This window comes from Pristis pectinata, chromosome 28 (assembly GCF_009764475.1).
Source record: "Pristis pectinata isolate sPriPec2 chromosome 28, sPriPec2.1.pri, whole genome shotgun sequence".
In the NCBI taxonomy this organism is placed as follows: Eukaryota; Metazoa; Chordata; class Chondrichthyes; order Rhinopristiformes; family Pristidae; genus Pristis; species Pristis pectinata.
The window spans coordinates 1658208-1671426 of record NC_067432.1 but is presented as its reverse complement, the minus strand read 5'-3'; the positions used below and the strand labels follow the sequence as shown (position 1 = coordinate 1671426).

Genomic DNA, 13219 nt, shown 5'->3' with positions numbered 1-13219 from the left:
TGGTTCTAATTATGTCCCATCCTGTAATTTCTCCATTGCTTTTTTAAGACTGAAAATTTTTGTATTTAGCATGCTTCTGGGTTTAGGGTCTTTCATATAAAATGGGGCAAGACAAGTGATTGTGTATCTGCTTCACATTGTTAATCTCCAGCTGTTGTCTACCCGCTTAACATCGGTATTCTCCAAACATAGAGGCAATGTCTATGGTGCAAGAGTTTTTTTGTGGGGTGTACTTGAGAACGGTTTTCACTGTCTTTAAAGAGTTTATGGTAGGGCAAGGAAAGGCTGTGACACAGGGAAGCTAGCAGAGTGTTGCTGAATATGCTTGAAGCCATTCCTGGACAGAGTAGATTTCCTTAAAGGGTAGTTCAGGTACATATCCCAATTACCTGCCTGAGAGATGTGGCTGGTTCACCAGTTACTAGAGCCAGCAAGATATCTTGCAGGATATTTCTGCAGTACCAGAGGGATTTGGGAATGCTAGTGGGTCATTGAGATCCTCAAACCTGATCCCTTTGCTCATTATGTGTCCCTGCTGCAGCTTCAGTGGAAGCATTTTATTCCTCCATGATTAGGCATCTTTGTGTGGCAGCAGTGCATGGTATCACTAGTTATCAGTAGTCCTGGAACTGCTGGAGGGCTAGAATATAAGGCATCCCATCTGTTGAGGCTTCTGAAGGACTGCTGAGACCCAGCAGTCTCTGCCAGGATGATCTAGTTGCAGTTCTTTGTAGCTTCTGTAGTTTTCTTCTGTCAGTAACCACTGACAGAATTGTTAGTTTTGTTTGACTATGTCAGGCCAACCCCCAGTTCAAGTAAGCCTGACGCAGGTGATTTAATATGGAAGTATTGTGATCTCTGTTAGGAAGTGGGTGCAATGTGTATCTGGCCAGCTGCTTATTGATGGAGTCAGCTCCCGTTTTGTTCATATAGACAGACCACTGTGCTTGTGGACCCACTATTACTATTGATGAACCCCAGTATATTGGCAGATTGTGCAGTGTGGTAAGGTAGGGAGCATTGTCATGCTGTGGTTGCAGTTCAATAGTCCATGAGATCAAAGTGTTGATCCTGTGGAACAATGTAACGGTTATCTGTTCTGGACATCTCTGGGCAGCTTGCAGAGGGTGTTTTTCTTTATTTATAGCTAGGTGCCTGAGCAGATGGTTCAGCAATACAGCAAGATATACCAAGCACAAACTGACTGTGTCTTTGGCTCATCACTTGCAGGAACTTATAGGCTCTTGTTACTTTGATAGTGTGATTCCAAGCTGGTCTCCTCCTAAACTCTCTTCTCTTGATTCTCTACACTTTAAAAGGTTTTATAAAATGTGTCCAGCAATGGAGAACATGAGCACTGTTTATAGGTTGGAGGATGGTGGTAATGATGTAACCTTGTTCTGAAGCAGTGTTTCGAACTAACGAGATGTTACATCGGCACCATGCAGGCTTATCCCTTTGATTTTTTTCTCTGAAAAGTTTGATTGTATTCCCATGGCCCTTTACCTGAAATAAGTGCTAAGCTTGTTAACAGCTTTAATTATAAGTTTCTAATGATTGCCAAACTTTTTTTCCAAATAGTTTATTTGCTCAACTTCATAAAGTTTTTATGCACAGTAATTAAATATTGATTGAATATAGATTAATATGATTAATTCCCAGTACATTAAATAGCCCCAGTATACCATCAAAGAAATCATCTGAAGGAGGATTTGCTTTGCTGTGCTATAGAATGTCTGTCATGTGCAACTTAAAACAAGAAGAGTCTCTAATTGACTGAGGGCTTAATCTGCCAAATGAGTGGTCTGAGGTCGATATGATTGTTTGATCAAAAGGCTCAGAAGGGTTATGTGTGGCCTCAAGGCTGGAACCTGATTAACTAAAATAAAGTTTGTGGAAAAAGTTCTTTGAAAGTTATAAAATATTTGTAATCTGAAGTATGAAATAACCTATAAAATTGTTTTCATTTCCTTAAAATTTGCAACAACAATGATCAGTGAGTAATCCACATGGTGAGAGCTCTGGAAAATTTTATCTCTGTGTAGGGGGTGGTTAAGGAAGAACATGCTATAATTCAGGAACTCACTTTATATGAATAGTTGATCAAATTAGTATACACGCATTGAGGCAAAAGATTCACCTGGGGGAATTTTTTTTATCATTTTTCTCAAATTTTTCTTTGTCCCCCATTTCCTGAAGGCATCGACTCTGCCACTGGGGTACAGTTCCAGAAACAGTAGGTCCACAAGTATATGCCTTGCAAATAATTGCCAGCAAGATCCCCAGCTGTGCAAGACATCACCGGTGAGACTGATGCTGACTTTTTTGTGCATCCACACACACTGACTGCTTGAAAGGATTCCTGGATATGGACAGGAGCAGGCACTCTGGCTGATGTCCCTTTCCACATACAGTCCATAGGCCAAGAATATGTCAGACAGGTTCACTGAACTCAGCACTAAACAAGGAACCTTACCAGAGGGAAGAATTGAGGGCAAAAGTTATATAAACGTGTTCCTCAACAACATTTGTCATCACTCCTGCATTATAGGTACTGATAGTCAGGGACATTCACAGACTCAGTTCCAGTCAAGGTCTGACTAATAGTGGAATTTTCCTTCACTTTATCATCTTTTAACTGTAAATATGCTGTTATATAATTTTTCCTTTCTCCTAACCCTCAACCAGCCTTATCCTTTCAAACCATCATCATGCCCCTCCCCCCTTCTCACCTTTTCAAAGACGAAGGCTGACACACAGCTCCTCCAAGGGTCACAGTGCCTCTGGGCTGAACAAAATCAGTTACACTTGAATTTGTCAGCGAACTACACACACGGGAGCCCATTCAGCTATTGTGTTCACGCTGGTCAAAAATGGCCTTTGGCCTAAAAAATTCCTCTCCCCAGCTCTTTTTCTACACCCTTGCAGGTGCTTGGACAAGTATTTTCAGTCTCCTACTCCACCCTTTGACAGCAGGTTCCAGTCCCTTGGTATGTGTTGCATGAAATATATTTTTTTAACTCCCTTCTAATCCTTCTACTAATTTAAAATAATGCCCGCTAGGTACTGAGCTCTCTGCTAAGATGCATAGGTTCTCCCACTTCATCTCACCTCAGCCTCATAATTTTACATGTTCTAATTAAATCCCCTCATTCTCCATTGTTATAAGGAAAACAACCCAGCACTGACAATGTTTCCTTAGAACTGTAATCCTCGAACCTGGCAGTATCTTTGTAAATCTTCCTTGAATCCTCTACAGTGCAGTTACATTCTTTCTGTAGTGTGGTGACCACAACTGCATTAGTGCTCTCACTGTAGCCCAACTCACATTTTATACAGTTCCAGTATGACCTTTCTGCTTTTGTATTCAATACCTTGGCCAATAAAGGATAGTAACATATATGCCATCTTAACCACCTTCTCCACCCTGCTAAATCCCTGTCAATGTGCAGATGCACACTCCAATATCCCTCTTTTCCTTTACACTGCTCGGTATCCTACTGTTTATTTACTTGTCATGTTTGTCCTCCCCTAATGCATTACCTCACAATTCTCGGGACTGAATTCCATTTGCCATTTCTCTGCCCACCTAACCAGTCCTTCAACATCTTCCCTTAGCCTAGAACTTCCTTCCTCACTTGTACTTATTGCCAATTTTGACAGCGTTGGCAAATTTCTTAAATGTGGCCCAATCTGTAATCCCAAGACATATATATATATATATATATATATATATATATATATATATATATATCCTAAAAATCAAGGGCCCTGAGCCCTATGGAACCCAACTACTGACACTGTGCTCACCATTACTCTTTGCTTCCTGCCACTCAGACAATTCTTATCCCAATGTGCCACTTCCCCTTGGATTCCTTGCGCTATACTTTTCTCCTTCAATCTGCCATGTGGGATTTTGTCAAACACCTTGCTAAAACTTGTAGACTCCATCAAGTGTTCTGTCCTCATTAAAATCACTTATTTTGCTATCCTTGTCTCTTTTTAAACCTCAGTACCACATCAGCAACACTCTATTCCTTCACAACCATACCTTTAGCCAAAATGGGTTGGAAATTATTGTCAAAGCCTGGGCTGTTTCCTCCTTTGCTTCCTTTTAAGAGTATGTGATACATTTTATCCTGACCTGATGATTTATCAGTTCTGTATTTCACCTCCTCAACACCAACATGTATATCTTCCTCCACCTCTGTGAACACAGATGCAAAGTCATCTCGTCCATCTCCACGTTCAGGCTGTCATTTCGAAATCTAATATGACCTACTTGTTCTTTCTGAAGTCTCACTCCCTCACGTAATTACTGAACATCTTTGGGTTTTCTTTGATCTTACCCTGCCAATATCTTGTCATGCACCCTCTTTTTCTTCTTAGTTTCAACTCAGTACCTTAAACACTCTTCCAGGTTTTCAGATGTGCTTGCTACAACTTCCAGCTGTGGGCTCCTAGTGATGCTGCAGCAATGCAGAGCATCCACTGTAGATTCATTAGGATCCACCTCTGAGGAAATACAAATAACGACTGAAGAAATGAAGACTCCTTGCACCAGAGAGGCGATTAACGTGATTGGGTTAGAGTGGATGAAACAGACTGGAAAGAAACAAATTCTATCAAGTACTGCGAAATCATAATCTCCACCCTGGTGGAATTTGACAACCTACAATTTAGTGTGGCTGTCGGAAGTCACGGGATAAATTGCAGTGATGTCATTTAACATATGACATCAGAAATAGGAGTAGGAGAAGGCCATTCAGCCCCTCTGAGCATGAGCCGCCACTCATCAAGATCACGGTCGACTTTCCACCTCAGCACCATTTTTCTGCACTTTCCCCATACATCTTGATTCTGCTGATATACAGAAATCTGTCAATCTTTATTTAAATGAACTCAATGACTGAGCCCCTAAAGCCCTCTGGGGCAAAACATTTCAAAGATTTGCCACCCACTGCTCCGCACTAAGCCTGAAAGTCTATCTCTTATCTGAGACTTTGGCACCTGGTTCTAGACTCGTGATCCAGGGGAAACATCCACCCCACGTCCACCCTGTTGAAGATTTTGTATGTTTCACTGAAGACACCTCTCATTTTTTAAACCTTAAAATATAGCTGCCTAGCCTCAATTTCTCAAAAAAGACCCCAGCTTCTAATACCCATTCTAGATGCAATGATGTGCAGAAGGCTTGAGATAAATATAAGTAGAAGCAGGAGTAAGCCATTTGACCTTTTGTGTCTGTTCCACCATTTGGTGAGATCATGGCTGATATTTTTATTTCAGCAATAACCCATATGCCCTAATTTCCTTAATATTCAAAAAATCTATTGATTTCTGTCTTGAAAAGACTGAGTGACTGAGCCTCCACACTTCCTTGGGTGGAAAATTCCAAAGATTCACTAGTAAAGGAATTTCTTTTCAGTCTGTGTCCTCAAAGGCCAACCTCTTATTTTGAGATTTGACCCCTGGTTCTAGACATCCCAGGCAGGGAAAACATCAACTCCATGTGTTGCTGGGACTGGAGGGCTTGAGTTATGAGGAAGGACTGGATAGGCTGGGGCCGTTTTCACTGGAGCATGGGAGGCTGAGGGGTGACCTTATAGAGGTTTATAAAATCATGAGGGGCATAGATAAGGTGGATGGTCCCAGACTTTATCCTACGGTAGGGGAGTCTAAAACTAGAGGACATAGGTTTAAGGTGAGTGGGTTTATGGAACAAGCTGCCAGAGGAAGTGATAGAGGCTAGTACAACATTTAAAAGACATTTAGACAGGTACATGGATAGGAAAGGTTTAGAGGGATACAGGGCAAATGCAGGCATATGGAACTAGCTCAGGAAGGCACCTTGGTCGGCATGGAGTTGAGCTGAAGGACCTGTCTCTGTGCTGTATGACTCCATGACTACCCTGTTGCCTCATAAGAAGTTTGTATGTTTGAATGAAAACACCACTTATTCCTCTGAGCTCAAGAGACTCTAAGACCAAATCCTCTTGCAGAGCACCCAGATCCTTCTGAACACCAATACCTTTCAATCTCACACCATTTAAAAAATATTTTGCCATTCTATTTCTGCTTCCAAAGTGGATGAGTTCAGACCTTCCCATGTTATATTTCATCTGCTGTTTCCTAAGCCACTCGCTTAACTTATCTATATTCCCCAAAGCCTCTCTGCACCCTCTTCACAGCTCACACTGCCACCCAGCTTGGTACCATCAGCACACTTGGATATCTTACACTTGATCCCCTCATCCAAATCACTTATGTAGGTTGTGAAAAGCAGGGATTCGCGATTGTAAGGCACATAGGCTATTGCATTAGAGTAACATATCCCTGCAGAAGGGGTGCACCTCACACACCCACTATTATAACATCGATTTTCACACATGGAAGACTCTTGATCAGAGAGTTTTCAACAAATTGCATGTCCGAAAGGGCTGAGCACAGGAATAAGGTACAACACAAGAGATTTTTGTTTAATCATTTATGCAGAGGTTATGGAGTGTTTGTCCAATGCAGAGATCGTGGTAACATTCAACAATAGGTTAGAGAGATGAGTGAAGGAAAGCAGAATACAGGCTGGATACATGGGTATGAGAAAGCAGCTGAAGTGTTAAAAACACCAGCACAGACTGAGCCAAAGGACCTGTGTTGTTGTTTCAGGTAACACAATGTACTGAGGCTGCTGCAGTCACTCATTTCTCTCTTTTCTCAATGAGGCTGTTACCTCGGTGCTCTACACTTCCTCTTTCTTCAGTGCTGTGTGACAGCTGCTGAGTCTGCAGTCCTAGTATGATTGCATTTTTTGAATTTCTCAGACTGACTGCCCTCACTTGCCCCTTGTCCATTTTATTGCACTGAGTTTCCTCAGGGATTCGTGAGCTGACTGCTCAGTCCTGTGGTGTGCATTGAAATGCCTTTATTACACCTGCAAATGTCCTTGGCAGTCAAAAGCAGAGACTCGTATGGATATGGTTTTCCATAATACAGACTGGCATGGCATTTCCTAAGCTGCTTTATATTATAGAGTCAATAGGTTGCCAATGCTAAAGACATGAAATTTGCATCCTTACCAGCAATGTGCTGACTTCCTCTCAGCACTGGGCTTGACACATTATAACCTCCTCACTCTCAGGCTTGGCTTTGACAGTCTCATGGACAAGGGAACACATTAGAGTGTATTACTCCAAGTTATGTAGCCAGAGCAGAGCAGCCATGACCTAGGCTGCAAGGCCTTATCTAGGTGGACTGTGTGTGGTGCAGAGAAATGGGAATGTAAAACAGAAAAGCAAGAGTAACTTGTAACAAGCAACATAGAAACAAAGAAAGTACGAGCAGGAGTAGGCCATTTGACCCCTTGAACCTGCTCTGCCATTCCAATATAATAATGGCTGCTCACCTATCCCAATCGTTCCCCATATCCCTTGACGCCTCTTGTGCCTAGAAATTTATCTACCTCCATTTGCCTACCTCCTTATTAAAAATATCTAGCAACTTGGCCTCTACAAAGCACACAAGAACACAGGAGCAGGAGTAGGTCGTTCGGCCCCTCAAGCCTGCCCTGACATTCAATACAATTATGACTGATATGCCCCAGTCCTCTCTGTGGCAGTTTCCCATCACTCCATTACCTTGTCTATCAAAAATGTACCCAACTCTTCTTTAAAGACCCCATGATCCAGCCTCTGCAACCCTCTGGGATAGAGAAGTCCAGAGATGCACCACCCTCTGTGAGAAGAAATTCCTACATAGTTTTAAAAGACTGTCCTTTATCTTGTAATAATGCCCCACCCCCAGTGGAAACATCTCGACATTTACCCTGTCATAGCCCACTATCTTCTGTTCTTTCTTCTAAACTCCAAACAATATACATCTAACTTTTTTAGGTGCTTGTGATAGAACACTCCTCTCCTCCATTTGCTTTGCTAAGTATTTGCTGCACCTGCCTGCTAACTTACTGTGATTTGTGCATGGGAACACCTAGATCCCCCTTACAGACCCAGTTCCTCCTACACCAAAGAGAAGACCCATATTTGAAGGCTCCTTTTCAGGATCCATGAGTGTTACACCTAGATTTTCCTCAGAGCTGCCTCCCCATCCCACCCCCAACCCATTCACGCTACGCTTCCAAATCAAAATGAGAACAGAAAGGGGTGGGGGGGGGAGGTGAAAGAGTGTGGGGAGGACTGAGTAGCTCAGGGAAATGAATAACTTGATCAAACAAAAGTCCTGTGTGTCAACAGCTTGCTAATGAATGTGGTCTGCATTTATGTTTCTTTCCACAGTCTGTGCAAGTGGAACATTTGGGAAGAGCTGCTCTGGCACTTGCTTCTGCGCAAACAATGGCACTTGCAACCCTATTGATGGCTCCTGTCAGTGTTACCCAGGCTGGATTGGAAGAGATTGTTCTCAGAGTAAGTAATGAGAAGATGTTCATTTATCCAGCACCTTACTAGCTGTCCGGTGTCCCTTTACAGACAGTGAATTATTCCACATCTGATGGTTTGCAATCAAATGTCTCGATTGTGCAAACAAAAAGTATTAGATTCATATTTGTACTTTATATAAAACACATTATTCCCTGGATCCCAACTATTCCATCCCTTTAACCTTGCTAATTGTCTTGAATCCCACTCCAGACTGAAGCACATCCTGGTTAAACAAACATAAACATAACATAGCTGGAACAATGGAGGGAGCAGCATTGTTCTCCAGGAGTCCAGCAAAATGATTGACAGAGGTGCCCCAATGCTGAACTAACAAGATAACATTTTCAAAATTCAGCACAGACTTTGCAGGTTCATTGAAACAGGAGCAATACAGAGGATCTTTATGATGGGTTTTGAAGATGCTATCTTATTAGTCTTGTTACTCTCAGTCCCCGGAACCCGCAAAATTAATCTTTTCCAACATTTCACTAAATCCCCATTTAAAGTTGTGTTTCAATCTGCTCCCACCTCGCTTCCAGCCTGTGGCCCAGAGCCATAACCCCTTGCATTAAACTCATCTCCCATCTGGAATTTTTGCCAATTATCCTGATCTTCCCTAAAGTTGGGGAAAACATTGAAATGAATGAAAATGAATTGAAGTGGAAATTCTCTGCTTTTTGAATTTCACAACTCCCTGGTGAATGTGGAGGGTCACCAGATTACCTTGTTCACTGAAGCCACAAAGGTTCATTCGAGATCCCCTTAGCCAGGAGCTGTGGAGCATCACTACACTACAACATTAGATGCTATGGGCTAGAACTTTCTTAGAACAAGACATTAATGAGAAGTAGGTCTGTACTTTACCAAGTAAACACAGAGATATTGAAGAATTTGTCCAAAGGCATGCCTGACACCAGCAACTCATTTATTGTTTGTGAGGGAGTTGAATGGATATATTCAAAGTATAGAACTTGTTAGTTGGAAGAACTTGTGCTATAAAACAGTCACTCTGAGTCAGCTTCAAATAGTTCCATGCTGATGCATAGTGATTCAGCTCTTTCAGTTAGGAAGGATCTCAACGACCCCCAATCCCAGTCCAAATAAGCAATCAATGCACATGAAATTAGAGTATGGAAGGAGTTTTGTTTTAATTTTCTATTCATGTCTTACCAGACTTTTTTGTGTTATTAAGTGCTGATGTTTGAAACTTTTATTTCAGCTTTTGATTAATTTCTATTTGTTTTGTTTTGAGAATTTATTAAGGGAAAACTCCTCTCTTTGTTTGAGCAGTATGTTTTCTGCCAGCGTTTTTCATTTGGATATGCAGAGAGCTGACTGGTTTGTCGTATCCACATGTGTTTAACCCCTCCCTCCTCCTGGCAATGTGCCTGACCAGAAAATGCTAAGTTTTGATATGAGTGGCTCTGTGTGCAGTCCCTTCCCCATACTGTGGCTGCTCAGAGATGCAGTCATTATACCACCCTCGTTTTGGTAATGGGCTTTGGAACGTCATATATAAATCATCACATGGCAAGAAGTAACCAGAAGGAAATGCTTCACTTAGTGAAACTGAAAATTAAATGCTCTATTTATCTTCCAGACATTGTTTTCATGCATTTTACAATTTACTGCCACTGGACCAGGCTGGCTGGCTTCTGGATGTAATCTGTTATGTGATGGCAGTAAGGCAAAGGTTGGAATGACTGACAGAGAGTGATAAAGAGATGTCAGCTACTGAACACATTGAGCAAATGGACAGTTACATGTTTGGATTATTAGCATTTACTGCACACATGGGATGGATACTTTCTGCTCTGTGAATGTGGGTCCACACATTGGTTCACTGGAGCTTCAGCATATTCGAGTTGCCTGGCAGTTCTTGTGATTGGACAAATCTGAGCAATCCTGGACTGTTTGTCTTCTAGTGCATTGATGAGACTTTTCCCATAGAAGAGTTCAAAACCAATCTCTCCCACCCATGATGCCAGCTGCATGAATAGTAAACCCAAACTATCACAGTTAACCAAAGTACTTTACAGCTCATATTAGATTCCCATTATCACTTTCCTTTTTAAGCACATATTTGAGAAACATTACTGAATTATTATGTCCAAACCATTGCATTTTCTTTGTTTTCATCTCTGTATTTCACAAATTTGATTTGATTGTGTTTTTTTGAGAAGGTAATGAAGATGATTGATCAAAGTAGTAGGGCAGTAGATGTTGTCAACATGGACTTCATTAAAGCATTTGACAAGGTCCCTCATGGTCGGCTGGTCCAGAAGATTAATCCATGGGATTCACACTGAGTTGGTAACTTGGATACAAAATTAACAGTCATAGAAGACAGAGGGTAGTTGAGGGGGGGGGGGGGGGGGGGGGGGGGGGGGGGGGGGTGGGGGAGGGGGATTGTTTATCTGACTGGAGGTCTGTGACCAGTGGTGTAGCAAAAAGATCAGTGCTAGTACCTTTGTTGTTTGTGATATATATAAATAATTTGGATGAAGGTGTAGGTGATCTGATTAGTAAGTTTGCAAACAGCAGGGAAATTGGTGGAATTGTGGATAGTGGGGAAGGTTGTCAAAGCATACACTAGGTTATAGATCAGTTGGAAATTTGGGCAGAGAAATAGCAGAAATGTTTAATCCAGACAAGTGGAAGGTGATCCATTTTGAAAGGTCAAATGGTATTAGTATTGAGCAGCTTGCAACATGTCGCCACGCAAGAAGGAAGTATACAGAAAATGGCAGGACCCTAAGGAGATTGATGTACATACAGAGGGATCTTGGGTGTAAGTCCATAACTCCCTGAAAGTGGCAACACAAGTGGATTGGCCCGTGAAGACGTTGTACGGCATGTTTGCCTTCATCATTTGGGGCATTGAGTATAAAAATTATCAAGTCATGTTGCAGATATCTAAAACATTGTTAGGCCACATTTACGTGCAGTTCCAGTCACCACATTGTAAGAAGGATGTGGAAGCTTTGGAGAGGGTGCAGAAGAGGTTCACCAGGATGTTGCCTGGGTTGAAGTCTATTAGCTATAAGGAGAGGTTGAACAAACTTGGATTATTTTCTCTGGAATGTCAAAGGCTGAGGGGAGACCTGATAGAAGTATGTAAAATTATGAGAGGCATGGATAGGGTAGATAGTCTGAGTCGTTCTCCAAGAGTAGAAATGTCAAATACTAGAGGATGAATGTTAAGGTGAGGGGGGAATGTTTAAAGGAGATGTACAAAGTAAGTTTTTTTTACACATGGTAGGTGCCTGGAATGTGCTCAGAGGGGAGGTGGTAGAAAAGTAGATATGCTAGCATCTTTTAAGAGGCATTTAAATAGGCACATGAACAGGCAGGAAATAGAGGGATATGGACCATGTGCAGGTTGATGGGAATAGTTTAATTTCGCATCATGGTCGGCACAGACATGGTGGGCCGAAGGGCCTGTTCCTGTGGTGTACTGTTTTATGTTCTCACCAAAAAATGTTCTAATCAAAATGATGATGAATTGAAATAAGAACTAATTTGAGCATCAATCCTACTCCATGTATGCACTAAATGCTAAGGCCTGGAAAGACTCAACTCATTTGTCGCTGTTCGCAATAACCATTCTGCTACTTTCATGTAAATTTTGTTTCTCTTTCTTTGTCCATTGGTTTCTCATTCTGTTCAGCTTGCCAATCAGGCTACTGGGGCCCCAACTGTATCCACACATGTAATTGCCATAACGGAGCAGTGTGCAATGCTTATGATGGAGAGTGTCGATGTACACAGGGCTGGACTGGCATGTATTGCACGCAGAGTGAGTAACTGTTTCAGTTGAACCAATCTAGGATGAGCCTGCCACCTTGTGGCGGAACAAAATAAAACAACAAACTTTTAATTTACATAGTCATTAATCTTAATTTCTTTGGTTGAAAGTAAATTGATAAGATCATTGTTCTGTAATACACATTTTGCTGATGTTTTATTAACCAGTTTAATGACATTGAGTCTTTTATCAATAAATCAAATTGTAACAACTAATTGTGGGATCTCCGGATGCCAGGGGTCAATATTTTGAAAATTCAGAAGTGCCCATTTTTCAGAGTAATTGATAGGCTGGCAAACCCACCAGAAGGTGGTTTGGAAAACTGCCCTCCTGAGAATGGGATTTAATTTTCTTTAAAGAGAACTCAAAGCCTTTGCAGAAAAGAAGTACAGGAGAGTCTGCACACAGGGTTCCTCCCTTGCCTCACCCACCCCAGTCTAATGGATCACCACCATCATTCCAACACCCCATGTTATGCCACAACGGGCCACATCTTCCCCTCCCCTCCCCTTTCAGTGTTCCAAAGGGAGACATCTCTCTGCTGTCTCCTGGTGCCTTCTTCAGCAACAACCAATGACATCCCTCCCCACACACCCCCTCCCACACAACTCTTTCCCCTACACCCTCTTCCCACAACACACCCTCCCCATACACCCCCTTCCCACACTGCCCATCCAACCACAGGAAATGTAGTAATTGCTCTTTTGCCTTCTTCACTGGTGGTTTGCTTCTCCTTCCAGTGAATTTGAAGAATTTTGCAAAGGCTGCATCAGTGCTATCTTTCCAGTGCCTTGAGATGCCTTCTGGGTGAAGTCCAGGGTTCTGAAGCATGTAGGAAAACTGTGGTCACTGCTGCCCAGTACCAATTTTATGTCAGGTCTGAGATACTGCTCCTCAAATAGTCTTTTCCTCGATCGGCCAAAAACTCTGCTGGCACATTGGAAGCAATGATGAACTTCATCATCAGTGTCTATCTTCA

The 13219-nt window shown here is 42.1% G+C and overlaps 1 protein-coding gene across 1 annotated transcript in view; it reads left to right on the top strand.

The window, feature by feature from the left end:
• megf11 (multiple EGF-like-domains 11) overlaps positions 1–13219 on the top strand; it is a 346912-nt gene that overhangs the window by 309606 nt on the left and 24087 nt on the right. The window contains exons 17-18 of the mRNA XM_052040236.1: positions 8289–8417; positions 12103–12231. Coding sequence (XP_051896196.1) covers positions 8289–8417; positions 12103–12231 — 258 coding nt within the window. The remainder of the gene's footprint in view (positions 1–8288; positions 8418–12102; positions 12232–13219) is intronic.